Source organism: Castanea sativa, chromosome 8 (genome assembly GCF_040712315.1).
Source record: "Castanea sativa cultivar Marrone di Chiusa Pesio chromosome 8, ASM4071231v1".
Lineage (NCBI taxonomy): Eukaryota > Viridiplantae > Streptophyta > Magnoliopsida > Fagales > Fagaceae > Castanea > Castanea sativa.
Window position 1 is genome coordinate 42,721,640 of NC_134020.1, and position 27,982 is coordinate 42,749,621.

Genomic DNA, 27,982 nt, shown 5'->3' on the forward strand with positions numbered 1-27,982 from the left:
CACTAATGTTGTCATGTATTGCGACTCTCAGGTAGTCACAAGTCAAGTAAACAGTGACTTTGAGTGCAAGGGCAGACGGATGAAGAAGTACTTGGAGCAAGTGAAGAATTAAGTGAATGACCTCCAGGCGAAGTTTGTTCAAATCCTAAGGGAAGAGAAAGAACTAGCCGACCGCCTTGCTAAGGCTGCATCAGCAGAATACATGCTCATCCCCAATCAGGTACTGTCCTTCATTCAAAATTCATCATTAATAGATAGCGTCAGTGTGCAGGAGATAGGTTCCAAAAACAACTAGACTAATAACCTTTTACTTAAAGGACGGTTTGCTGCCAAACGGCAAAGAGGCCGCTAGGAAGTTAAAGGTTCAGGCAGCACGGTTCGTGCTAATGAAAGACATCTTGTACAAAAGGGGCTTCTCCCGTCCGTACCTGAGGTGTCTTAACTCTGAGGAGGCAGATTATGTCATGAGAGAAATCCACGAAGGAATCTGTGGGAACCATTCAAGATCGCAGTCTTTAGTGCATAAATTGATTCGTCAAGGCTTGCGACAAGTGTTAGAGGTTTGGCAACCTCATCAGGCAACCAACAGAGGAGCTTACCCCAATGATGGCCCCATGACCTTTCCCTCAATGGGGGTTGGATATTATGGGCCCATTCCTAACAGCAGTTAGATAGTTAAAGTTCCTAGTAGTCGCTATAGACTACTTCACCAAATGGGTAAAAGCCAAAGCCCTCGCCACCATTACCTGAGAAGTATGTGCGAAGCTTTGTATGGAGGAGCATCATCTGCAGGTATGGTATACCTAGAGTATTAGTCTTGGACAATGGGAAGCAGTTCAACAATGATTCGTTCATGGATTTCTGCTCACAGTTGGGGATCTAGAATCACTGCCCATCCTCAAGCCAATGGACAAGTCGAAGTCATGAATCGATCCTTGCTCAAAATTATCAAGACTCGTCTCGAAGGAGCAAAAGGAATATGGCCGGAAGAATTGCCAAGCATTTTACAAGCTTACAGGACGACAACAAGGACGCCTACAGGAGAGACTCCGTTTCGACTAGCATATAGAAGCGAGGTAGTCATCCCGGCTGAGGTCGGACTCACAAGCTACAGATTTGAAGACCATGATGAAAATAGGAACAATGAAATTATGCGCCTTCAGCTTGATTTGGTGGACGAGGTCAAGGCGACGGCTAAGCAGAGGTTAGCATGGTACTCAAACCTCATGGCAAAGCACTACAACTCCAGAGTCAGAATCAGGAAATTCCAAGTTGGAGATCTCATCTCGAGGAAGGTGACGGGTGGCACAAGAGATCCCGTCTAGGGAAAGCTAGGGAAGGACCCTATAGAATCGCGTTATAGCAAAGGAGAGGCACCTACCACCTAGAGACGCTGGACGGGCAAAAGCTGCACCACCCATGGAACACAGAGCATCCTACGGGGACGGTCGCATCCTACGTGATTTACATATTTTAAGTCTATAAGTGGACGGGCTCATCCTATGGGATGACTTATATTTATTAAGTTCACAAGTGGATGAGCTCATCCTAATAATAACTTAAATTTATCAAGTCCATAAGTGGATGGGTTTATCCTAAAGGGATGACTTACATTCATTAAGTCCACAAAGTGGACGGGTTCATCCTAAGGGATGACTTATATTTATCAAGCCCATAAGTGGATGAGTGCATCCTAGTAGGTGACTTATATTTATCAAGTCCAAAAGTGAACGAGTTCATCTTAAGGGATGACTTATATTTATCAGGTCTACAAGTGGACGGGTTCATTCTAAAGGGATGACTTACATTCATTAAGTCCACAAAGTGGACGGGATCATTTTAAAGGGATGACTTACATTCATTAAGTCCACAAAGTGGACGGGATCATTCTAAAGGGATGACTTATATTTATGTAGTCCACAGAGTGGACGGGTCCATCCTAAGGGATGGCTTATATTTATTAAGTTCACAAGAGGATGGATTCATCCCAAGGGATTGATCTGCAGTTATTAAAGTCCAAAGTAAATGGATATATTGCAAATATGTATTGTAAGGCATATAATCAAAATACGAGCGACGGATATCAAAATATTATAAAGGCCCATAAAGGGAAATGTCTACATGCAAAGCTTAGAAAGCAATAGGAAACAGTTAAATTGACATAAATATTGTTCTTCCAAAAGATCTTTACATTCGAACAAGAAAAAACTGAATCAAAGTAAAAAATCTACTCCTTGTCCATGGGGTTCTCTCCATCCTTCCCTTCAGCCTTCTGGTCCCTTTCAAGTGGATGAGCTTCGTCCCCAACGGATTTGACTTGGTCCATAGGAACAGTCTCCCCGTCACCTTGAGGTCGGCAACGGTGTCATCAACGAACAACTCATCGATGCTTTTGGAGTAGACGGGCTGGGCCAGAGTCTAGGCCTGGGCCTGGGCCTGGGTGTCAATGGAAATATGAGAGAGGTCTAGGTCTAGAAAGGAGGCCTTGACCTGATGGAAGCAGTCGTCAAAACCATCCGCAAAAGAGCTACCGAGCTCCGTTAGGAGGGTGTCGGAGTCACAATACTCTTGTATCGCGTCTTCCTTAGCTTGACGGAGCTGATCCTTAGCATCTTTGATTTCTCCTTCCTTGTCCTCAAGGACTTTCCTCAGCACCTCCATCTGCTTCTCCAGTTCGCCCTGAAGTTGCTCCGACGCGGCAAGTTTTTTCTCCTGGACCACCTTCCAGGCCTTCAACTCTGCCATCGTCGCCTTTGCCTTCACCCTTACACGATCCAACACTGTCTCCTAGGATAGACAACGGTCCATCAACCCCTTCATCATTAGCATCCCCTATAGAAACCAAAAAAGGGTTAGAAAAGTAAGGAGACAATTTGTCAGAAAGAGGAAAGGGACATACATATTTACTTGTGCAATGCTAAGGAGACCTGTCTCCCCTATAGCCTCGGTTGCATGATTTCTTAAGTCCTCATAGTCATCGGCTTTAATGATGGATGAAAGTTGCTCAAGTGCGTACCGAGGGTCCTCACGGAGGAGGACGGGTGGTTTTCCATTGACGAGAACCTGACCCGTTATAAGACCCTTACCCTTCTCTGGACCGGGCAAAGTAGGTATCTTCTTTGTGTCAGCCTTAACTCCAACGGCTGACTTTGCCATAACTTTGGGTTTTTTAAGAGGACGGTCGGTCTTCTCCGACGGTTTCCTCTTCGTGGACGAGTTGACTCGACCCATTCCCTTAGGAGGCAGGCTTCCCTCCCGCTTCTTCTTCGCAGCAGCCTGCTGCTTTATGAAAGCTCTCCTCTTGCCTTCTTCCATTTATACATCAAGGAAGAAAAGAAAGATTTACAAGAAATAAAAGGAGAAAATAAAGAACGACGGACTTACGTCTGTGTGTTTGACTGTCGTAGCAATGGGTAGCTTCAATGGGTTTAAGACCATCGCAATACTAGTGGATTGTGTCCAAGGTAACAAGCTTCGCCCACGCCCTCTTTTTCAATTTAATCATAAAGATTTTCTCCAGAAAACTCCACTGCTCCAAGGTCACCTTTGAACGGTTTCGGGCTGCAAAAAGGGGACGGTTAGACCAACAACGATAAACAATAAAAGACAAAATTTAAACCAAACGGACACCTACTAGACGGAGGTATTATGCCACGGGCATGTACTCCTGATCATTAGGGTGACATATCCAGTCGTCACCTTGAATGAAGAAGTACCGGCTCTTCTAGTTTCTGTTGGAATCAGGAGTGTCACACACTAGCCTGAGTATAGACTTCCTTGGTAGGAAATTGTACATACGCTTAGACTGGTTGATTTCTGATGGACGGTAGCAGTGGAAGAACTCCTCCACCGTCATCCTACGCTCTTCGTCACTTAAGACTCCATACAAAACTTCCGCACCAAGGAAGACTCTCCAAGCATTCAAAGAGATTTGGGTGACAGTAAGCCCCAGGCACTGAAGAAGACGACGGTGAAGAGGACTTAGAGAGAACCTAAGTCCCACCTTAAACATCTGCTCATACACCACAACGTCCTCGATGCCTTCATAGTAACACTTTTTAGACTTGAAAGGTAAATGGATAGGGATGCCGATGGAAATTTGGTATTTCTCCTTAAGGGTTTCAAAGTCATTTACCGTCCATAGCGGGAGAAGGATAAACTCCCTAAAGCCATCCGGACCTACGACGGACTGGATGGGAGGATCAACGTACAATATGCCTAAACTGTTCGAATCACCACCTGAACCTCCTTTTGATCCGACCATGTCCATGTCCATATCCTCCTCCGTGGAAGGAGAATTGGCAAACGAAACCCTTTCATTATGAGAGGTGTTGGGGTCATCCTGACCTGACAGACACACCTCATTGTAGCTCGCTCTTTCGCGGACACACGATTGCTCACTCGACGCCTCACTAGACATCTATCACCTACATGTGACGGATAAACCCCTAAGACTCTACAAGTCTACATAGGCAATGGCACACAATATTTAGAGTAATGAACAAAAAGAGAGCTTAGTGTAAGGCAACAGATGCTTACCAGTTGAATAATACACAGAGGCAGTGGGCATAAGCGTGGCGGACAGTCGCACCAGGTAGATGGTCACCTCAAGCAACGGAGAAGACGTAGCTGAAAAGTAAGTAGACGGTAGTGCTTTGGCTCTGGAAATATGTTATGGAGAGTGAAAATGAAAGGGAGAAGCAACATATATATAAAGGGAATGGCATGGAAGACGAAGGGACACTTCGGTACGAGTAATTAACCACTAAAAACGTGCCACGTGCCCCTACTGCATTAATGGCGCTAGGCTAGCCTGTCAAATCAGAATGCATTTCCCAAGGGTTGAGTTAGACCGTTACTTCACGGGTTTGTTCGAAAAATAAAGCAACAGATCCATAGAGTGAGGGGGCAACTGAAGAGGATAAAATTAAAGTAAATGGTCTCGTTTTACAGAACCTGCCATGAGCAATGGTACTGGGTAGTGGATGATCAAAGGGAAGGAAGAAACACGACGGAGCGTGTCCAAGGTGGACGAACTCTATATGGTGGACGGGTGTGGAAGCAGACGGATGCAAAGTGGACGTTGGTAAAGCCACATGGCATCTACATGGTTTACGTGGTCTTCAAGAAATTTCAAATGAAAACGTCTTGTGCCTCACGATTAACTCTAATAAATAGAATTTCTATATGGAAGGAATCTTATAAAATACGTACATTTGTGAGGATCTTTCTTACAAGGAAACATTCCTCTCCACCAAGAAACCAAAGTCGGTTCTACATTACTATAAAAACCCAAAACCCTCAGAAATCAAGGTACGCATAATTTACCCTAACTCGGACACTTTAGAGTGATGAAAGTTTTCTAACTTAATCTTCGGAGGGTATTTGGCTGGTACCACACCGGTACTCTCGTCAAGGTCTCCTTCTTCTTCTTTGTTGTGTAGGTCTTGTCTAGAGCGTGCAAGGATCGTGTAGTTTACTGACGATTTTCGGCATTATCATTTGGGATTACTCTTTTATTTTTAAATGTCACAATTGTTTTTCTATAATAACAATTAACAAGACATTCTGTCGTTTTAAATTTTCCAATGTTGGGCAAAGCATTTAAGAAAGGAACTTAAATGCTATTACATATGGGATTTTTCAGGAGGAGTCAGGGGTAGTTCCCCTCCCCCGGCATGGGTTCCGCCCCGTTCCTATATAATATCAATTAAATATATGATAAAGAAGAATAGAAACACACCTAGGAGTAGGATAAAGGGTAGATGTGAAACTAAGGAAAAAAAAACCTAATATAAGTTTTTGCTTTTGAAGTATATAACTTTTTAACCATACACATGGCTACTTTCTTGGAATTGGAACAAGCACTAAAAGACTTCTTAGACTTGGAAATGGAAATCTATAGAGCATTTATCAAACTATTTGCTCAAACAGAAAGAAAAACTAAGAAATAGAAAGGAGAAAGAGAGATACAAAGAATAAGAAAAGAGTCATAGATGTAAATATAGATCTGTTAGTTGTAATGGTGGTGTAATTTTTTGACGATGAAGAAGAAAAGTGCAAGGAAAAACAACTTTATTTTTCTGTCAACAGCAAAATAAGCCAGAGTCCAAAAAGAAGATTTATTTATTTTTAACGAATGAGCAAAATTTTGGAACATTTTTTTTTTTTAATTTCTTATAAATTAAATATATTAAGAGTAGTGTTATTGACACAACATTTTCACAAAAAATTAATCTAGGTGGCAACTTGCTAAAGGTAGGTAAAAAAGTTATGTCAGTTTTGAGTTCAAGTAAAAATTAGTTACAACTTACCACATAACTTTTATTATGAAAGTAGCATTAAAATAATCATATTCAAACTTACTTTTTCAGTTTTGTTTAAACAAAATTTAGGGTCAAGCTATTCAATTTTTTTTTTTTAGAGATTGAAAACAAATATATATATATATATATATATATATATATATATATAATTTATTTATAGCAAGAGTTCCCAATCCCATGCCAACCCGGATTGTCTATCAACATATCAAGAAAGGTCTGGCCAATCAATGAATCCCATGAGATCCTAAATTTTCTTTCAGTATGAACATTAGAAATAGTGAGAAAAGAGCTCTTTGATCCGATAGTGGTTACATGCAAAGCTTCCCTTTCTCGAAATATCTTTGGCTGCCATTGATAAACTCCAAAAACAAAAATAATCTGTTCAATGGGGTAGATCAGTAAATGAGTCAATCAAAATCATATACCTTGATTTTATCAAAAATAAAAAGTTCAAATTTAATATAAAAAAGAAAAAACAAAATAAAACAAAACAAAAATATGAAATTCGTGGTCAAAGTGGCAATTGACGCTCTAAATTTTGTGGAATCATGAGGAATTTTTCTAAGAATTTTTGGGGATTATAAATAAGGTCATATCATCAGAAACTCATGTGTTCTAGATAAGTTTATAGTACTTTTTCACACTCTTACTTTTTAAATAGAATATTATATTTAAAAAAAATTTAAAAAAGATTCTTACACATTTGTAGAAACCTCAAGGAATAGTGTTATTTATACAAACCTAAGGAATGGGTGTGTTATTTTGTCCATAGTTTATGGAGGAATTAAAAAGAAGAAGAAGAAGAAGGAATATTCAGTTAGGAAAGTGATAGGGCTTTACATTGTGTTTCTCTCTCTCTCTTCTTCTTCTTTTTGTTTTTGTTTGTGTGTGTGTGTAGGAATTTACCCAAAAAAAGACTTGATATTGTGTTTACAAATCTAAAAAAATTTTTAGGACAAATAAATAATTTGTATAAGATTTCTAATTAAGAATAAGTCAATATACCACTATGAATATCACATATTTGCGAGAATCTTATTAGATATCCAATCAAACCAAGCACAGTACTAATTAGTAATTACATTCATGGGTATCTAGATTTCCAAATATCATGTTCTAAGAAGTCTAAATCCCTAATAATCTAGATGTCTGAAAATGTAACTGTGAGGATACTTCCCCAATTAATCGGAATTATCCGCTTTGGGGAGCCAGTCCCTCACGGTTTATTTCTCAAGCGACGAGGGAGCGTACGGATCTTCACCCTCTGGGGGCTTTACACCGCAGTCCCACATCGGCAAGAGTTCCCTCCCACTCATGTTTTATAAGCTTCTGGAGCGACCATGAGTGGGAGGGAACCATGAGTGGGAGGGAACTCTTGCCGATGTAGGACTACGGTGTAAAGCCCCTAGAGGGTGAAGATCCGTACGCTCCCTCGTCGCTTGAGAAATAAACCGTGAGGGACTGGCTCTCCAAAGCGGATAATTCCGATTAATTGGGGAAGTATACTCACAGTAACTATATCTATGATTAGCTTGACTATGATTGTATCAAGATTATTGGGAATACAAGATTCTTATATTGGGTTTATTCTTACAAATCTGATAGGTGTTATTTAATTTTAATTTATTATTTATTTCTATTAGTTAAAGGCTAGGAAGGAAAGGGTAAAATTGTTAGCATGGGAATATGAATATCCATATTCTTTTAGGGGCGTTTGATTTGGGAAATCTATGAATGTAAATGTTCCTATATTTGGTTTGATTAGGATTCTAATATGATTTATGAGAATATATATAATTTTTTTTTTTGAGAAGAAAGATTCTTGAGAATATGATATGCTTATATTTTGTTTATTCTTAAGAATTTTATAATAGTTGTTTATATTCCAAATTTATACTTTGGTTTGTAAACATAATATCAAAGTCAAAATTATTTATTAATTATCTTCCTCCAAATAAATAATGGAAAAAATCTATAAATCATGACAAATTCAATAAAATTGTAGTAAATAACATTTTATAAATAACATGTATAATAGGAAAATAAAAATAAAAATTGTCAATTTATAATAATGATTTTTTAGTTTTATTTCTATTAGTTAAAGAGTAGGGAGGAAACATGGGAATGTGGAGACACACATGTTTTGCTAGGTATCCACGTTCCTACAAAAATAGGGTTGAGTGAGAATTCAAATACGTACTGACATGCATTTGATTCCCTTTAATTGTGTGATTTGCAACCAAGATGATAATGTTAGGAAATCTATCAACATTCCCAAGAATCCTAAAATATGCTATACCAAATGCCTTATAGAAATCTCATGAGAGGAGTGTCATTTCAGTAAATCTTAAGGGATGATGTAATTTACTTTTATATAAAATAATTTTTTTTGGAACATATATATTATACATATTGACTAACATATTTATTTATTTATTATGATTTTAATGACTATCACATTAAATTAGACTTTTTTATCGCCTGCAGTTTCTTTTGTCAACCATCAAAAAACTAAAATGTAAAAAATGTGATAGTCAAAGTAGATTTTTTTATCACCTGCAGTTTCGTTTGTCAACCATTTAAAAAGTAAAATGGAAAAAAAATGTGATAGTCAAAGTCCAATGTTGTAAGTCTAATGTTACAATTTTGTCGAACCAGAACTTGTGATAGAAGTCAAAGTTTAATGTTAGAAGTCTAGATATATTAAATCATACTTTGAATGAACGTTTTGAATTCTCATGTCAAGCATAAAAAATGTTCATTGATCATATAGAAATATGGATTTTTTTTAAAGAACATATAGAATTTTGTTCAGTTGTATTTGATTAGGGTTTATCATGATAAAATTTTGCATATCAAATGAGAGTCTAGGTCATGGAAGACTATAATAATTTGATGGCATGTTAGACTAGACAATTTCAGATCTTTAATTTTAGTAGCCCATGATCAGAATAAATTTTATCTCATGAAAAATGTGAATATCTTTACATGAAATAATATTTTCCATGCAATGCATTCTCAGCGTAGGTATGTCATTTGCATCACATAAAACAATGAGAAAACTCAAAATAAATTATAGTTTTCATTATTGAATGTCACTCACATGTCATAGATTAGCTTCATGCATTTGTCTCACATGAAATGAATTTTTCTATATCAAAATATAAAAAGGACTTCAAGTAATTTTGAGCAAAAATCATTGAAATGATTGTGTGGAGGGGTGAACTCCCTTTGAAGGTACTATCCGCTTTGGGTGAAGACCCTCACGGATTTGTCCCACATCGGGAAACTATGCCTCCCACCTTCAACTTATAAGTGTTTGGCCTAAGTTGAAGCTGGGAGGCATAGTTCCCCGATGTGGGACAAATCCGTGAGGGTCTTCACCTAAAGCAGACAGTACCTTTTAAGGGAGCTCACTCCTCCACAGATTGTATGTATCATTTTGAACTCACATCTAAGTTTGAATTTTTGTGCATTTTCATGCATAATAACAACGTTGTTGCAGTTCTAGATTAAGTATGTTATTGGTGCATGAAATTGTGATTGGTTTTAAGTTCATGTCTATAATTAATTTTGTATGTTGTTTTGGTTTTTATCAATTTCAATATTTTGGTGAACGATTAATGAGTTATGAATAATTTTAAACATGTTCGTTTATATTGGTTATTGTATTTTATGAGACTGGTTTTTGGAATCGGCAAGATTAGGGGCAGCGTTACTTGTTTTTCAATGGTTCAAATGAATCTCTGACTTGATAGAATAAAATATATAAATATATATTGTAAGTGCACAATTGCACCTGGCCCCAATAACAGTTACGGGCTCAGGCTCAACGAGCCTTAAACAATGTAATTTGTAGAGTGTGGGCTTGAAACCCAGGTTAGAAGTGTTTGAGGATTAAATAGCAAGCTAAAGATTATAAACACTTAAAAACAACAAAGAATGCTATAAATCAATCTGCTCGGACGTAAGCCGAGAACTGTTCTTATATAATTTCTCTCTCTCTCTTTTTCTCTTTCTTTTAGGTTCCAAAGAGGGAGATCCTCCCCTTTCTGTCTTAGATTCCTCCTTAAATACTACTCTCTTGAATACCTTTTACACGTGTTGCTTTACCTCCCCTTTAACCTAGATATTTCTTTTCCCAGTGCCTTTGAATAGTAACCAGAAATTTCTCTTCCACTGTTCAGGTGTCACTTCCCCATCAATGCGGCCAGGGTGGTAGGTGCAGGGTCTTTAATGTGGAGGCAGCAGCCTTTATCTTTGACATTTCTTCAACACCAGTGCTTCTGGGGCATTCTAGGGTTTACCCCTTTTAACCATTGGTTTTAACCGTGTCATCCCCTAATCTTTATTGCGAAACCCCAAGTTCTTCGGTGTCCGTCCGAGGATAAGTTCACCCTCGGCTGGATCCTCGGACCCTCGGCGTATGGGCCGACCCATAGTACCAACAAATTCTAAACCCAGTAGCAGGTCGGCCTTCCTTAACACGGCCCAAAAGGCCCACATTCTCATCAGGATCTTTTTGCCCCCCACAATATATAAAATATTTTTTTAGTTTAATTTACATTTAAAAATAATTTTACACACTGTAATTTAAATTTTGCACACTCTGACACAGATATGTCTACCATAAAACCAAATAGCAATAAAAATCAGCCCATCTCAAAACTAACCAACAATATAGATCACAAATCTCTCTCTCTCTCTCTCTCTCTCTCTCTCTCTCTCTCTCATAAATCTTTTTTTTTCTTATTTGACTATCAATATCTCCAACTTTAAAAGTAAATAGTGAGTGTTTGTGAGTTCTTTTTTTATTATAAATTTATATATTATCTGCATGTGTGTGTGTCTGTGCATTTTTTTTATAGTTATAATGTTATTTGAGTGAATGTGTGCTTGTATATATAAATATAATATAAATTTATATGATTTAATAATTAGTAACTTTGGAGGGTTTGTCACATGTGTGTATTGTTATTTATACAATATACAAGAGGATTTCCCTCTTTGAACTAGACTTTTATGTGGTTAAAAAATACCCTCATTAATGAATGGTAACTTTATTTAGATATAAGGTCATCAATATCAAATAACAAATAACAAATTTTATTTTGAATTTAAAAAAAGAACTCCTAAAATTTAGGATTTTCCCTTGCAAATTCAAAATAGAAAGAAATTATAGTTACGGCTTATCTCTAAAGTTTATCATTTTTTTTTGTTTGAAAAAAAAATTTAAATTATAATAGATGAAAATTATTAACATTTATTCAAAAATTTGAGCACATGTGTACTTAGAGGCTAGTCATATTATAAAGCTAATGATTTAAAAAAGAAAGAAAAAAAAGTAAAGTTAGTGATTGTTCAAGCATTTAATCGGTTAAGTAGATACATAGTCAGTTATTTATATATGTATGGATGGGTGTAACTATTTGAGTTAATAATTGATTCAATGCCTGTGGGTTAAGTTTTCTTATTCAGTTTAAAATATTTTTATAAAAACAATGATAAATAGATAATGACAATTGCATAAAAATAAAAATGTTATCCAAAATTAGCAAAATAAAGTGGTTACACCTACCTATATTGACAATAGATAATGACAACTCATAATGAAATATCATGTAAGGATTTCAAAATATGAAAACTTGTAGAAGGAAATTGTAAAAATTCATGTATTGCGTGACTTTTTTTTTTCCCTTTGATAGTTCGATATATTTAAGTTCTCCTTTTATTAAATTTTGTTTAATTTAAATTTCTTAATGAACTTTTGAAAAGAAATCCTGGAGTTGCCATAGGGCAGAGTGAGTGCCTAATTCATTCCACTCCGTAACTTAACCTTCAAACTAAGTCTAGGGGATACCGATTAGGTTTTATCCATAAAATTCCCATTTGGTTTGTGTGATCTTTATTATTATATTTTTACTAGGAAATTCAGTCTTGTAAGTCTTATTTTTTCTTGGATTTTATCAAGGATATAAAGTTGTGTAAATTTCTTTCTTTTCAAAATTCCTTTTAATATTTTGCATGTGCTGGTAATTTTTCTTTTGGAGATAATTTTTTTTTTCTTATAAGCATTATAGATCGAGAGGAAATACTTATAGTTGAATCTCTACTTTGAGATTCGTTACTGGGGAATAATAAAAATCTTGATTCTCTCACGTTCTAGTTCTCAGAATACTAATTTAACAAATAAAATGGAGAGAGAGAGAGAGAGAGAGAGAGAGAGAGAGAGAGAGAGAGAGAGAGAGAGAGAGAGAGAGAGAGAGAGAGAGAGAGAGAGAGAGAGAGAGAGAGAGAGAGAGAGAGAGAGAGAGTATTTGCTACAATTGCATGCCGAGTCAGTAAGGAGAGAAAAATTGTTACAATTGCAAAACCAAAGGAAGCATAACTACCGTCACCACCATAAGGAACTCACGACCATGGTATTTCTCTTGTGCTGTTTAAAAAAAAAAAATTTATAGATTATTTTTATTAAATGGGTGAATGAGTTACAAATTTGAATGATTAGAGATTTTTATCTTTTTATTTTTTAATAGGTTTTTTGTTGAATAATTTGTCCACTTGTTGTATTTGGTCTAGTCTTGTTTTTGTTTGGGTTATTTTTGTACATTGTCATTTTGGCCGTGGTTGTCAAAATTGCAATCTAGATCGCACGATTTTACGATTCTACCTCACCAAAACGTTTAGGATTGCACTAGGATCGTAAAAATGGTAGGATCGTACGTATGATTGTGTAGGATCGTATATGATTGTAGGATCGTATGAGATCCTACCAAAAACATTAATCTTTGGTTTTTTTTTTTGTGGGATAAATTTTTTGTTTTGATAAAACTTTAAGGGTTTTTATTTATTTTTATGTAGTGATGGTATGACTTTTTATTTTATAAAATTATGTTAACCTAAGCAAATGTTTTTTAGTTCACTTGTAATCAAAATGAAGGAATCTTCATCATTTCTAAATAAAAGAATTTGGTGTTGGCTTTACTACCTTTTAAACTATAATGTTGTTAAATTTGTTTGATCAATATACTAATTTGTGTTCTAATATTACTAAAATATTTTTGATATATAATTTTATTATTTATTCTTATATTTGAATATTGATTGATTGATTTTTTTGAGCATGCTCTTTTATTGTTGCTGAGTGGTATAACTTGAATAGTTAAGTGTGAAATTTTATCTTGATATGTTTTGCAACTCTAGTATACAAATATATGATGTCTACATAGATGATGAAATGGATGATGATGATTAGGAATTTAGGACGGTGGTTATAAGAATCTTAGAATGGGAATAATTGAATGTTCACTTCACCTTAATATTCATTTTGCTTTTGGATTTCATATTATAGTTAGCTAGTTTCCATTTGCTAACTTATTTTGGATTTCAAATTTGGAACTCAGAACTTGGAAAATATTTTCCATATGTTTTGATAAATATTTTGCGATTTTGTTGCGAATTAAACATTTATTGAACTTTTTAGATACATTGGGTCAAATTTTAAATATATTTGTTTCATTAGTATAGACATAGAGATGTATGACATGCAAATTACATTGTATAAGCAAATCTTAGTATTTATTTTTATTTTTTACGGATGAATTTATAATTTACGTGATTATTCAATATACAAAGTCATTATCAATGTATTTTTTGCTATAAATCTAAAAATATGTAGGATCTTACGATTTATGATTCGATCCTATGATCTACGATCCCACCTACCTTCAGCAATCTTACGTAGAATCCCGATTTTAACAACCTTGATTTGGGCTAATTTTTATTGATGTTATTTATGTTTTTTTTTTAAGGGGTTAAAGGATTATGTTAGGGGGGCATAGTTATTTTTGGAATAATGCTATGTCCACAATATATTTACAATAAATTTTATGTGAAGAGTTGTTATTGGTAGGTAAAAAAGTGATATCAGTATTGGATCTAAAGGTGATATTCATTTTGCTTTTGGATTTCATATTGCAATTAGCTAGTTTCCATTTGCTAACTTATTTTGGATTTCAAACTTGGAACTCAAAATTTGGAAAATATTTTCCATATGTTTTGATATATATTTTGCTATTTTGTTGCTAATTAAACATTTATTGAACTTTTTAGATACATTGGGTCAAAACTTAAATATATTTGTTTCATTAGTATAGATTTAGCGATGTATGACATGCAAATTACATCGTATCATGCAAATCTTGGTTTTTATTTATTTTTTATGGATGAATTTATAATTTACGTGATTATTCAACATATAAAATCATTATCAATGTGTTTTTTGTTTTAAATCTAAAAATATGTAGAATCTTACGATTCACGATTCAATCCTATGATCTACGATCCCACCTACCTTCAGCAATCTTAAGTAGGATCCTGATTTTGACAATCTTGATTTGAGCTAATTTTTATTGATGTTATTTAAGTATTTTTGTTTTATTTTGTTTAAAGGGTTAAAGGATTATGTTAGGGGGCCATAATTATTTTTGGAGTAATGCTATGTCCACAATATTTTTACAATAAATATTATGTGAAGAGTTGTTATTGGTGGGTAAGAAGGTGATATCAGCATTGGATCTAAATTAAAATTAGTAACATACTATATAGGATTTATTGTGAAAATATTGTGAATGTAGAATTACTTTTATTTTTTTTAATCCAAATTTTTGTGATTCTCAAGTCAGGGTGTTCAACATTTTCACTAGGGTGGTCACAATATTTTGTTTAGTGTGTGTGTGTGTGTGTGTGTGTGTGTGTGTGTGTGTGTGTGTGTGTATTTTTTTTTTTTGCAAGTTAGGGTGGTCACCCTCAATTAAACGCGGAGCCGCCACTAGTTTGAAGAGGACATTCATGTGTAGTTTTAGTCCTATGAGTTTTTTAACGAATCACATCACTTATTTAAATAGTACACATGAATAGTTTTTTAATTCACCATGTGCTAGATTGGAACTGCCAAACTTATTTGAAACCAAGTTTTATTAGTGGCAGCTCTGAGATTTTTTTTAGGATGGTCATTAAGGAGAATTCACAACTACGGTATTTTTCTTGGTACTGTTTTTCAAAGAAAAATGAAATTATAGATTATTTTTATGTAATGAGCTGAATGAGTTACAAATTTGAATGATTAAGGATTTTTATTTTTTTGTTCTTGAATAGGATTTTTGTTGAATAATTTGTTCACTTGTTATTTGGTTTAGTCTTATTTTTATTTGGGTTTTGTTTTTGTTTGTTTGTTATTTTGGCTAATTTGTATTGTTGTTATTAAGTTTTTTTTTTTTTTTTGGGTTAAAGGGCTAAAATCATTTTTGGAGTAATGCTATGTCCACAATGTTTTTACAATAAATCTTATACAACAAGCTATTATTGGTAGGTTTGAAAGTGATGTCAGTGTTAGGCCCAAATTAGAATTAGTAATCATTTACTAAATAGGATTTGTTGTGAAATTATTGTAGATGTAACATTACTCTTATTTTTGTTGAACACAAATTCTTATGATTTTCAAGTCGGGCTGTTCAACATTTTTATTAAGGTTGTCACAATAGGTTAGTTTAATATATAAATTATTTTTGTGTGGCAAATATATATACATTTTTGGCGTAAATGCACTTTTAGTCCCTATATTTTGACCTGATTTCTATTTTAACAGAAAATGCTAACGTGGCAAACGGAGGGTACTGTTTACACAGTAAATGCTGACATGGCGAATAAAATAATAATAAAAAATTATATTTATTATTTAATAAATGCCCAGTCAGCATAAATAATAATTAAAAAAGACATTTTCATATTTTTTTCTAAATTCTTTTAAAATAAAATAAGATAATTAAATTAAAAAAAATTTATTTCTTTCATTATTTTTTCTGAAGAATATGATTCATGTTCTGGGATGTTTATGTTCCTGGGTTCATCCCTAGAGCATGAATCATATTCTTAGATCAATAAGAGTTAAACTTTATTACAAACCCAGAAAAAATTCACACAATAAGAATAAAAACTTCCCCAGATCATAAGAACACAAGAACACAAACCCAGATAACAAGAACAATACTCAAAGAATTTCTATTCCAAAATTTGTATACATTCTTCCACCAAAAATCAATTGTAAATTAAATAAAAAATGGGTGTTGTGTTCTTCCACAAAAATCAAAACCTAAACCATCAAACCCAATGACCACCACCACAATCCGCCACATTAACCCATATCCACCAACACCAAACCCGAATCTCCAGCACCACCACTACCAGATCCATCACCACCAAATCCTACAATCAAATTTCAACCACAACTCAAACATATTTTGAACCATTAAACAACCCAAACCTCCTACACCATCACGGAACAAAGAAAAAGGCACCTATGGTTCTCTACAACGCTTCGCGTCGAATCGAGGCGGCTCGTTTACAGTCACTGAGCTGTGATTCTAGCGAGTGCGAAGCGATTTTGCCGATGAGGACCGATTTGATGATCTCCTCGTCTTCTTCGGTGGAGAGAGTTGAAATCAACGATTCAGGAGCCGGTTGTGGTTGCTGCGGTGGCGTACGGCGGGGATCTTGTACGTCGTCGATGAGGAAGTTGTGGTGGTTGTCGAGGTCCCACGCGTCGTGAGAGGCGTGTGAGATGAAGGACTGCACGAAGTCGATGCCGAAGAAACCGAGGAGGTAGATGAAGGAAGCCATGAGGGAAACAATGGCGGCGATCTCCGGGAGCGAGACCAAGTGGAGGGGCGTGGAGTTTCGGATCTTGTCGCGCCACCGGTGGAGCAAGTAGTACGCCACCGAGAAGAACAGCGTGAAGAACACGGCGTTCACCATATCCAGATCACTCTTTCTCTCTCTAAACCCATATGAGTGAAGTGAAGAACACTCTTTCTCTCTCTAAATTTTTTTTAATTTAATTATCTTATTTTATTTTAAAAGAATTTAGAAAAAAACATGAAATGTCTTTTTTAATTATTATTTATGCTGATTGGGCATTTATTAAATAATAAATATAATTTTATTTTATTATTTTATTCGTCACGTCAGCATTTACTGTGTAAACAGTACCCTCCGTTTGCCACGTCAGCATTTTCTGTTAGTTGGGTGACGGTAAGGACTTAAACGTTACGCGTTAATTGGTTTAGGGACTAAAAGTGGTAAAAATAAAATGTAGGGACTAAAATAGAAATCAGGTCAAAATGTAGAGACTAAAAGTGCATTTACGCCTACAAGTTTTTTGCAAATAAAGGTAGTAGAACTGCCATTGAATTTTGTCCTTTTAAAAACTGCTACCAAACAGTGTACATATGAGGACTTTTTAAATTAATTACATAATATTTAAACTTTCCCATGGGCCAATCATTATGCCCATCATACCTGCACTATTAGGTCATTATCATTTACCGAAGGAAATTATTTATTAATCCTATTCTAGTGTCTTATCACTCTCACGTGAATATGATTGCCACAAATAAAGGGTCAAACCTTAAACAAACTTATTTGGGTCAATTAAACATGAAGCGAAATTTGGTTAGATTCTATTTTTTAGATACGTATGAATTTAAATTTATAATTTTTATTTCATGATAATTGTCTTTTACCATTAAGATAAGACACTAATAGATTTCTTTCAAGTATAGACCAGATTCGATTCCAAATTTCTTATTTGATGACAAAAAACGATATCTGATGAACCAACTAGGATTCCTATAACATTTCCTATAAGCTTAAGGTTTAGAAAACAGTACCTAAATATGTCCTAGTTCATGCCATCACACATTAAAGGCAATTCCCTAATAAACGGCAATCCTAATGCTTAAGAGTAGGTCTGGAATCTCTGAAGCCAAATCTCTCATTCAGAAATAGAAAACAGAACCTAAATTAAGAGTAAAAGACACAAGCTAAAGTGAGCTAAACCCATGGAAGAATGTGTTAACAAACCTTCTTTCTTGTTCCATTAAGAAAAAAAAATTGACAAGGTGGACCTACAAACGTGTCGCCCCTTGTTTGTAGCCTTGTCTCGCGTGCTAGCATTGTGTGACGCATCTCCAATTAAAATAGTAATGGTCAATTACAATGCGATTAAGCATTTATAAGCTTATTTTGAAAGTTTGAATATATATTATCTCAATTGGGAGTTGGTGTGGTGTCCCATTGTGCATCCAATCATGGATAGCCACGTCACCAGACTGATACATCAAACTCTCTACAAATAATCTTTGAGGATTTATAACTATTTTATGCCAATCATTTCACTAATGGTAATTAAGGTACTCAAGTAGAACTATAGATCAAGAGTAATTAGTGTTTTAGTTTAATGATAAAAAACTATCATCAGAAGTGGACGTCAGATGAAACCATAGAAGCATTGCATAATTATGTTGTTACGAGGTACTCTGATTGAATTCGAGTTTTATGGTAAAAAAATCTAATAGCATTTGGTGTTCCATAATAATTATTTTACTACAGACCCTTTTCCTTTCTCCCCTAAAAAGAACTCCAGAAGTCTTGGAGAATTTGGAACTATACTTCAGAAACATTGAAAAAGTTATGTTGTTGCAAGTTGCTCCAATATTTAATCCATTTCAATTCGAACCTTTAGGTGGATTAATTAGTGCAGAATATTATAATTTTGAAGTCAAAATATAAAATCAAGACTATAAGAGCCAATCCAAAAGAGAGGATGTGAACTTATAATATTCGTAAATTTGTTATATATAATTTACAATCAGACTAAGGCTTTGTGATTTCTAATTGGGCGATATAACACCAACTACCCCCACCCCCAATCTTAATATGTTTGTACACAGATTTTTATAAAGGTTTTGGTTTTATATATACTCGAGTTAAATATTCTCACTAGTTAATTGTTTTCTGTTTTTCTTGGGTAATCCGCTAGGCGACTTAGTCATTAAGCTAAATGTAAATCTGAGGGTGGGATAGTTGGGGTGAAGGAGGATAATGCCTACTAATTTAAGCCCACTTTAGCCTAAACGTTTTTCCATTTATATTAAGAATGAGACTTTTATGCTCATGCTCCGGACTTGGGAATGAGACTTTTATGCTCATATTCCACTTATGATGATAGCTTTTTATTATCAGATTAAGATATCAATTGGTTTATGTGTAGGCAAGGATTAAACCCTAGATCTCTTATTCAACTATCAGAGACTTTACTAATTAAGCGAACTAAAACTCACTAAATACGGTATAATTTGAATATGTGACTAGCCGCTAATAATTTCCTTTTGGTATAGCCTTATAGATAAGATATGAATTTAGGTCTATTATTAAAAAATAAGAGACTTTATCAATTGAATTTACCGAAACTCATAAAAAAGTAAGAATTTAAGAAATCTTATTTTACAATCATTCATCTTACTACCCATTAATAAATTGCATTTTTATAAATTAATGATTCTATTTGCTCCGTGATCATTAGTCATTATTTGATATGAGATTATAAAATTAATGATTCTATTTTGAGTAGATAGGGAATGGACCCCAAACAGGGACGAAGCTAGAAATCTTCCCCTGGGAGGGCCGATCTTATGACCAAAACGAAATTGTATGATCTCATATCAAACAATGAAATATATAAACAACACACACACACAAGCTCATACTTAGAGTTAGGTATGTTTTTTTCTATTTTTCTAGAAAAAGTTAGTTGATATTTTGTGAGAGAGGTAAACTTAATTATATAATAGAAAAATTATTCATTCAATTTCTTTTTTTAATTTTTTATTATTATATGTTTTAAGACCATAAATTTACTTATATATTAATTTATCTCATATAAATTGAATAAGTCATATGTTATCAAGTAATTGAAAGATCTACAAGTTATAAAAAAAAAAAAAAAAAAATTAAGCACTTATGTTGTATTTGTAATATGTTTTTAGTTTTATTAATGTATTATGAGATAATTTTTGTTTTGGTGAAACTTTTAAATGTTTGAATTTTTACTTAAAAAAAATAATTTTATTTATCACTCACAATACTAACAAATTTTGTGGAATACACTAGATGCCTAGCATATATAACAATTATTTGACCCATAATTAACAAAAATCAACAATCAATTTTGGAAACTATCATTACAACCACTTTCTGAACAACTAAATTTTTTTTTACAAAGGCAAATAATGTATTATAAACTCGGTTTAAAACACTAATATTATTATTTTCGTATTTGTTCTAATAAGTATTACTGTTTACTAAAATTAAATATAAAAAATTACCATTGACATCTTATGTAACCTTGCAATCTTTCTTATTCCAAAGATCAAAAAATTAATTACTAGAAAAAAAAGAAAAAATATAAATAAATTAAAGAAGAAAAATACTGAGCTATTCAAGAAAATAATGAAAACTTATAATTAAGCGTATTGATACAGGAGTCCAAAAATTGTATTGTTGGAACTAGGTTAACAAAACTTAAAACTTTTAGACAATATCTTATTACTCATACCAAGTAGGCATTTTATTTTAAATTTGAGAATGAATAATCATGTATTATTTTCACAAAATAATAATTTTGAGTGGAATTTTTATCACATATGTATAATCTTTTTGTAATCTTTTTTTTTTTTATGGGATACTTTAATTTTGTCACTTTTTAAAAGTTCCATAAAACTTTAGTTTTTTTTGTGGGGGGGGAGGGGGGAATTCATATATTTTTAGGGGGCAAAACTGTTAAAATTCTAATTTAAACAAAAAATACATATAAAATATTTTTAAAAACATGGGTCAAGGGGGAGCCATGGCCCCCCAAAGCACCTATTCAGTTCCATCCTTGACCTCATATCTCTTTTTCAACAATAAAAAATTTACTAGTTAATGTAATTGTAACCCACTTGGTGGGATTAGTATGGAAAAAAAGAAAATGCACGCATATCACTTTCACATATTTGAATCACAATGTTGTATATAATGTATGACTTATTTTTCTATTTTATAAAATTGAGTGTTGAAAAATCTGGTACTTAAAAAAATGGGATTAAAAAATCTTGATAGAGATAAAAATAAAATAAATATAAAAAATTCTTTCTTTAGCTCAATTATCGACTAGAAGATTTATTTTGTATGAATCTCTATTTGTTTGATACAATAATAAAAGTTGTATATGTATACTTATTTTTATTTGTACATACGTTACTTTTGAAGTATAATACGATGTATTTGGAATCTTTATAATATTCTTTATTTACTAATATATTTTTTAATACAGTAGATAAATGACAAATGTGTCTTTACGTCGGATAACTCCACCCTTGAGCTCCAGATTTCAATAATTTTGGAAGAAGCAACCTCAAAGATGGGCCAAAATTAAAGCGGTTAGCGTTGACCTAAAAAAGTTTATTTCACTTGATTTGGGTTAAAATCATGAAATGTATTTGCATCGTCACCTTCTTCAAGTATCGCTTTATTATTCATTATTTAGACATAGAAATATATATAGACAAAAGACAATAATTCCTAAATAAAGTAAGGGCTCGAAAGAGATATCGCAACTCTACAATCAGGGACGGACCTAGGATTTTAAGTTAGCGGGGATCGAAGTATTAAAAAATTACACCAAATAGATATCCATATAGTATAAAAAATTATAAATACACAAAATTGTTGTTTCTAAATACATTAAGATAAAATTATCTACCAACAAAGACAAAAGCAAAAAAAAAAAAAAAAAAAAAAAAAAATACTAGGCTGGCTAAGATTTTTTTTTTTTGGTTGAAGTTAGAACATTCATAGTGGTAGTACTAAAAATTGTAGCTTTTAGTACCTCAAAAAGCTATTTAACTATTTTACTACCTCACTTTTTATTTACAATACATCTAATATTAAATGCTCTATTTTTTTATCATTTCATTTAAAATAATATAAACAACTCATTAAAATAATAAGGAAGATAGATAATTAAAGTTTTTTAATTGAAAGAAGAACTATAATCTTAATAAAATATTGTATTTAATTTTTAATAACTTGTTACAGTCACTTTTACTGTAGTTGCAAAAAATTTAGTTTTAGCTCCTCCAATAACACATAATTTTTTTTTGTGATAAAATAAATTTTTTTTTTGTGCTAAAGTACAGTCATCATTGTGAATATTTTTATTATTTTTGTTAAATTTTTGGGTTAGATAGTTGTTATTTAGGTTACGTTAGCTAGACTAACCAGAGAGAATAGGGGCCAACTAAAAAAATGAAATAAAAAAAAAAACATTAATTTTGGACCAAGAGGGGCTACGGCCCCTTGGACCCCACTTGGGTCCGTCCTGTCTACAGTAATTTTTAAAAGTATATAACATTTCAATTGCATGCATTGTAAATACTAGATACTGCTTGCATTGTCTTGATAAGCATAAAGAAATATAACATTTTGACTTTTGAGCATAAGGTATTTCCTTTTTTTTTTTTCATTTTTTTTTTTCATCTCATATATGCGTTGGATTTACATGTCGTTTTTTCCTCCAAGCTAGAAGAAAGACTTCGTATTTTAATTTCTAAAATGAACACAATTTCCCTTTAAAAGATTTTTAGAGAAATCTCCCAATATCCAACATGACGGTTAGATGCCATCTACTTGTATTTTAATTATAAGACCTTTTAAAGTGTTTTAAACAAGATATGTCACTACTAAATAAGTCATATAATTAAAATTCACAAAGATTAGAAATCACATAAAATGAGTTGTATAAACTCTTGTGAGAAAAGTTCTATTGTTTTAAAATTCTTATTAAGATATATTAATTTCAGCATATTTTATGATTTCATAGACTTTTGCACTGCATTGCATAAACTTAATAAATTTGCAACTTTTTTGAAATATATGACCATTATGTGTCTGTAAATGTTTTCTTTATGTTGTTAGATTATAAACAACCATAATATAAATTTTAGGATCTTGAATTATCATGATTTCATAACTACTGAAATTAATTATAAAGCTTACCTTGATCCATTACTGAAATTTTCTTAAGATCAAGTCTTAATATAAAAGGCACTTAATTCATATATAAATGGTTTCTCTCTTTTGACCATCTTTTCTCTTTAACTATTCAGTGTATGTTTTAGGGTAGCTAAATGTCTCTTTTATAGGTAGGGAGATGATCAAATTCCTTATATCTATAACCTCCACTTGCCTATCAAAGTTGGAGTTACTTAGGAAACTTATTTTTTCATTAACCAATATTTTAAGGAAATGCAACATCTTATTAAAGCATAACATATATGAAGTTATCAAATGAATGCGTTATTAAATGAGACAATTTATTCTTGCAATGTATATATAAACAAATTTTAGGTTTTCTAGACAGAATGTCGAAAAGGGTTCACTAATACAAATGTTATAACACGAACTAAAACTACCAGTAGGATTAATGATTCTGTTATCCAATTGTGTTGAGATCTTCAATCAAAATTTTATTGTAATTTTTTTTTAAAATTTCTCATGTATTGTTATATTTAGTTTTAGGCTAAAAGACAAAACCGACCGTCTAACTTTCTTCAGATTTCATTTCAGTCCTCTAACTTTACTTTTGTTCATTTCAGTCCTCTAAGTTTCAGATTTATTCAATTAAGGTCTTTCCGTTAAATTTTGTTAAAATTTTTTGAAAAACAAAAATCTAGAAAATATTTTTCAATCATTAATTAAATTTTTTTAATTTTAAAAATTTGAAGAAAAATTTATAAAATTGAAAAATTAACCATAACTTATATCAAAAATTGATAGAAAAGTCTTAATTGAATAAACTTGAAAGTTAGAGAACTGAAATGAACAAAAACAAAGTTAGAGAATTGAAATGAAATCTGAAAAAACTTAAAGAGTCAGTTTTGCATTTTAACCTTAGTTTTATTTAATGTATTGCACCAACGAGATATCTGAGTAGTTGTGAACCCTTTCTTTAATTTCATTGTGTCTTTCCCTTTTGGGATTAATTGTTAGATCTTCTAGATTTGATCTTAAACACAATCTGCAGATTCCTTCCACACCTTATAAATTGATCAGTCATGTCCAGCACCAGGTGTTTTGCTTACGTCAAAGATTAGATCTGACCCTAGCTAGTGGGCAACCAACTTGGATGCAAACTGACAAGCAGAAGTACTATTCAAACAAATAAATACAGAAATTAGACCCACCCCGTGTAAATAACGAGATGTTTAATAATTTGATTAAGCTAAGTATTTAGTTTAATAATTTGAAATACAAAGATACAATAACAGCGCGTGTATGGTTGCTGTATCAGCTTTACAAATTTATATATATATTTTTAACTTAATTGATGCGAGTAGTTTGAATTAAGTATTTTATAATATGAGCACGGTCCATTAATTTAATTTAAAATTAAAAATGTGTCTAATTTAATACATCAAGTTTGTCACTCTTGAATCTCAAAAAATACAAAAAAGTTTGTCACTCTTAATGATTGTAGTCTTTCAATTTCTTTTTTTCCACGCCTCTATAAAATCACAATATAATAGGAATGACTTACCTTATTCTAAATTCTTGTGCACCAGCTTGAACTTAAATCATTCCTAAAATAAACCGGGAAGACGTAACTTTTTTTTTTCTTCCTTTAATATATATCTTGTATAAAAAATACTCTTTTAGTCAGGCCTATAATAATAAATAAACAATTTAAGAGAGTTTAAATTTCACCCTACTCTTATAGCAAGTTGAACTGAGAATTGAGATACTCGGAAATAATTAAATTTAAATGCCGAAATCATCGTATATGTTTATCTAGCATTAGAAAAATCGTTTAAGAGAGTTAAAATTTTAGCCTACTCTCATGGTAAATAAAGAATTGAGATACATACTCTTTGGAAATAATTATATTTAAATGCCGAAATCATCATATATTTATCTCGCATTAGAAAAATCGTTTAAGAGAGTTTAAATTTCAGCCTACTCTCTTAGCATGGTGAATTGATAATTGAGATACTCCTGGGATATATTAAATTTAAAAGTGAAAAATCATCATATATTTATCTAGCTTTAGAAAAATCGTTTACGAGAGTATAAATTTCAGCCTACTCTCTTAGGCTCTTAGCATATATATGGTGAATTGAGAATTGAGAATTGAGATACTCATTGGAAATAATTAAAGTTAAATGCCAAAATCACCATATTTATATTATTTGGCATTAGGAAAATCGTCCAGTTAAAAAAACAATCGCCAATGAATGAGTATCTTAATTCTCAATGAGTTTAGTGAAGCCTTGGCTTGAATGTTTTTATTTTGCTGCTGAATATGCCTTGAAATTAACTCATATATTGATAAAATTTTAATTTATAACGTCCGCTTTTGATGATTATGATATTCGCTTTCGATAATTATATTTTTTTATCATCAAATGAAAATATCAATTTGTTTTTTAGTGTAGATGAGAATTGAATTATAAATTTTTTATTCAATCATTAGAAGGTTTACCAATTGAATTAACCAGAATTTACAATGATTCAATATTTAATTAGCAAAAACAATTGCATGCCTTTGGCCATTTGCAAATCCCTTTGGCGATTTGTCACATAGCTTTTTTTTTTGGTCTTTTTCCAGTTTCTCTTCTATTTATTTTTTAAATACTCCTAAACTTTTATTTTATTTTATAGAAAACTATTTTTATACAACATTAAGAATAAGAGACTATTTTTTATATTTAGAAGCAAATTTTTTTATTAATTTTTTCGCAAGAATCAAGAAGACTATTAATAATGTCAGGATCATTATTATTTTTATTGATATGTCAACCCTCAAAATTTAAAATGCAACAATTTCCGACGTCAGTAAATGCTCATGTTGATCATGTTGATTCGGCGATTCCTTTCACACAAAAATTTATATATAAGCATTTCAACCATGTTGTCGCAACCAAGCCTCCCTCCATCATTCAATTGATAGAGATGGAAGCCTCTGCAAATCCCCTAGTGAACATCAATGATTTTGAGCTACATGATTTCATTGACGAGACCAATTTCCACCATTGCATCAATTTAATCCGAGGAGGAAGCAATGACCCAGTTGTGAATTTTGATACTGATCTTATTAATAATTGTTTTGTTGATAACCAATTTGGTCCGAACCCGGGTGATATGTATGATTTTAATGCTACTACTATGATGTCCGACCCAAACACTATGTTCAACACGTTGGGAAGTTTTGATGATGATGTCAAGGACGGGGATGAAGATAATGATAGAGAGGATTCCTCGGCAACCACCACCACAACCACGACAACAACCCCGACGAAGAGGCCGAAGGGTGATCGGTCACGAACTTTGATTTCAGAGCGGAGGAGGAGAGGAAAGATGAAGGAAAAGCTTTATGCATTGCGTTCCTTGGTTCCTAACATCACAAAAGTATGTCCCCAACTTTTTTTTTTTTTTTTCTTTTTATGTTGTGTATAAATTTCATCATGATTCCATTTATAATAATCCTACTTGGGTGGTGAATGATTTTTGATTATCTAAATGATAGTATATAAAGTGATGTTTCTTTAATAACATGTGTAGATGGATAAGGCCTCCATTGTTGGAGATGCTGTACTCTATGTGCAAGAGCTGCAAAACAAGGCTAAGCAGCTAAAATCTGAGATTGCTGGTCTTGAAGCTTCCTTGGTAGGATCAGAAAGATACCAAGGATCAATTGAAAGCCCTAAGAAGGTTCAAGGGGTACAAAACAACTATCAGGTTTCCAAGAAGATCATCATGCAGGTACTATATATATAAAATAATCATTTAGTATTAGTATCTCCTAATTTGTAATCTATCTATGACCAATTGATACCAGTTGCAAAATGCTTTTTTGCAATCATTAATATGAGTGTGTGAATGTGGCTTTGTAGATGGATGTGTTCCAAGTGGAGGAAAGAGGGTTTTATGTGAGATTGGTGTGCAATAAGGGAGGAGGGGTGGCTTTATCACTATACAAGGCTCTCGAATCCCTTACTAACTTCATTGTTCAGAGCTCCAACTTGGCCACAGTTTCTGAGAGATTTGTACTGACATTTACATTAAATGTATGCTTCCTTCTCTCAATAATTTTTCACTTTCTTCTTCTTCTTCTTATTCTTAATTATTTATTTAACTTCTTCAGCTACTTTAATTTGATGTAATTTGATCATAACAGGTGATAGATTCTGAGCAGGAAATCCACTTGCCAAATTTGAGACTATGGATTGCTGGGGCTCTAGTGAACCAACAATTTGAATTAAAAGCACCTTTGTCATTTGCCTAGCTAATTTCATACTCTCTCTCTCTCTCTCTCTAATGCTACTATGTATGAGTACTGTATGTTAACCATGATATGTGGTTAATATGCAATCAATGAGTGCATGAACCTTGGCATGTACACAAGTGTTCACTTGCTAAATACTAGTTACTATGCTCTTTTTTGGTGTAAAACGGAAGTTTTATTTACATATATAAACTGATTACATGTACAAAGAGTTACAGTTACTACGCTCTTTTTTGCCACTGTCTTGGAGCCACATTTTTATCATTTTTCGTTCGTTGATTGAAGTTTGCAGCAATTGGTACCTCTAGCTACTTGGGTTTATTATCAATTTACAAAGTGGTTTTAATATTACTCATATATATGTATGATTATTTTTATTGCAAATATAATTCAAATACACCAACTGAAGCACATTGTTGTACCAAACTTTGTCTCC

General features: G+C 32.9%; 2 protein-coding genes across 2 annotated transcripts; both read left to right on the forward strand.

The window, feature by feature from the left end:
• Nucleotides 1-824: 824 nt before the first annotated feature.
• LOC142606362 (uncharacterized) lies at nt 825-1,325 on the forward strand. The gene has a single exon (XM_075777726.1). It carries the CDS (start codon nt 825-827, stop codon nt 1,323-1,325), a length of 501 nt encoding a protein of 166 aa, XP_075633841.1.
• Nucleotides 1,326-26,207: 24,882 nt separating this feature from the next.
• LOC142605490 (transcription factor FER-LIKE IRON DEFICIENCY-INDUCED TRANSCRIPTION FACTOR) lies at nt 26,208-27,753 on the forward strand. Its single transcript, XM_075776887.1, has 4 exons — nt 26,208-26,669; nt 26,823-27,023; nt 27,155-27,328; nt 27,439-27,753. The coding sequence occupies exons 1-4, from the start codon at nt 26,214-26,216 to the stop codon at nt 27,544-27,546; spliced, it is 939 nt and encodes a 312-aa protein (XP_075633002.1). The 5' UTR covers nt 26,208-26,213; the 3' UTR covers nt 27,547-27,753.
• The last annotated feature ends 229 nt before the right edge of the window (nt 27,754-27,982 follow it).

What these genes read in the sequence shown, in the direction of transcription:
- LOC142606362 (XM_075777726.1), top strand. Translation starts at nt 825, where the DNA reads ATGGGAAGCAGTTCAACAATGATTCGTTCATGGATTTCTGCTCACAGT.
- LOC142605490 (XM_075776887.1), top strand. Translation starts at nt 26,214, where the DNA reads ATGGAAGCCTCTGCAAATCCCCTAGTGAACATCAATGATTTTGAGCTA. An exon ending in CCAAGAAGATCATCATGCAG is followed by an intron (nt 27,024 to 27,154) that starts GTACTATATATA and finishes GTGGCTTTGTAG; the next exon opens with ATGGATGTGTTCCAAGTGGA. An exon ending in TACTGACATTTACATTAAAT is followed by an intron (nt 27,329 to 27,438) that starts GTATGCTTCCTT and finishes TGATCATAACAG; the next exon opens with GTGATAGATTCTGAGCAGGA.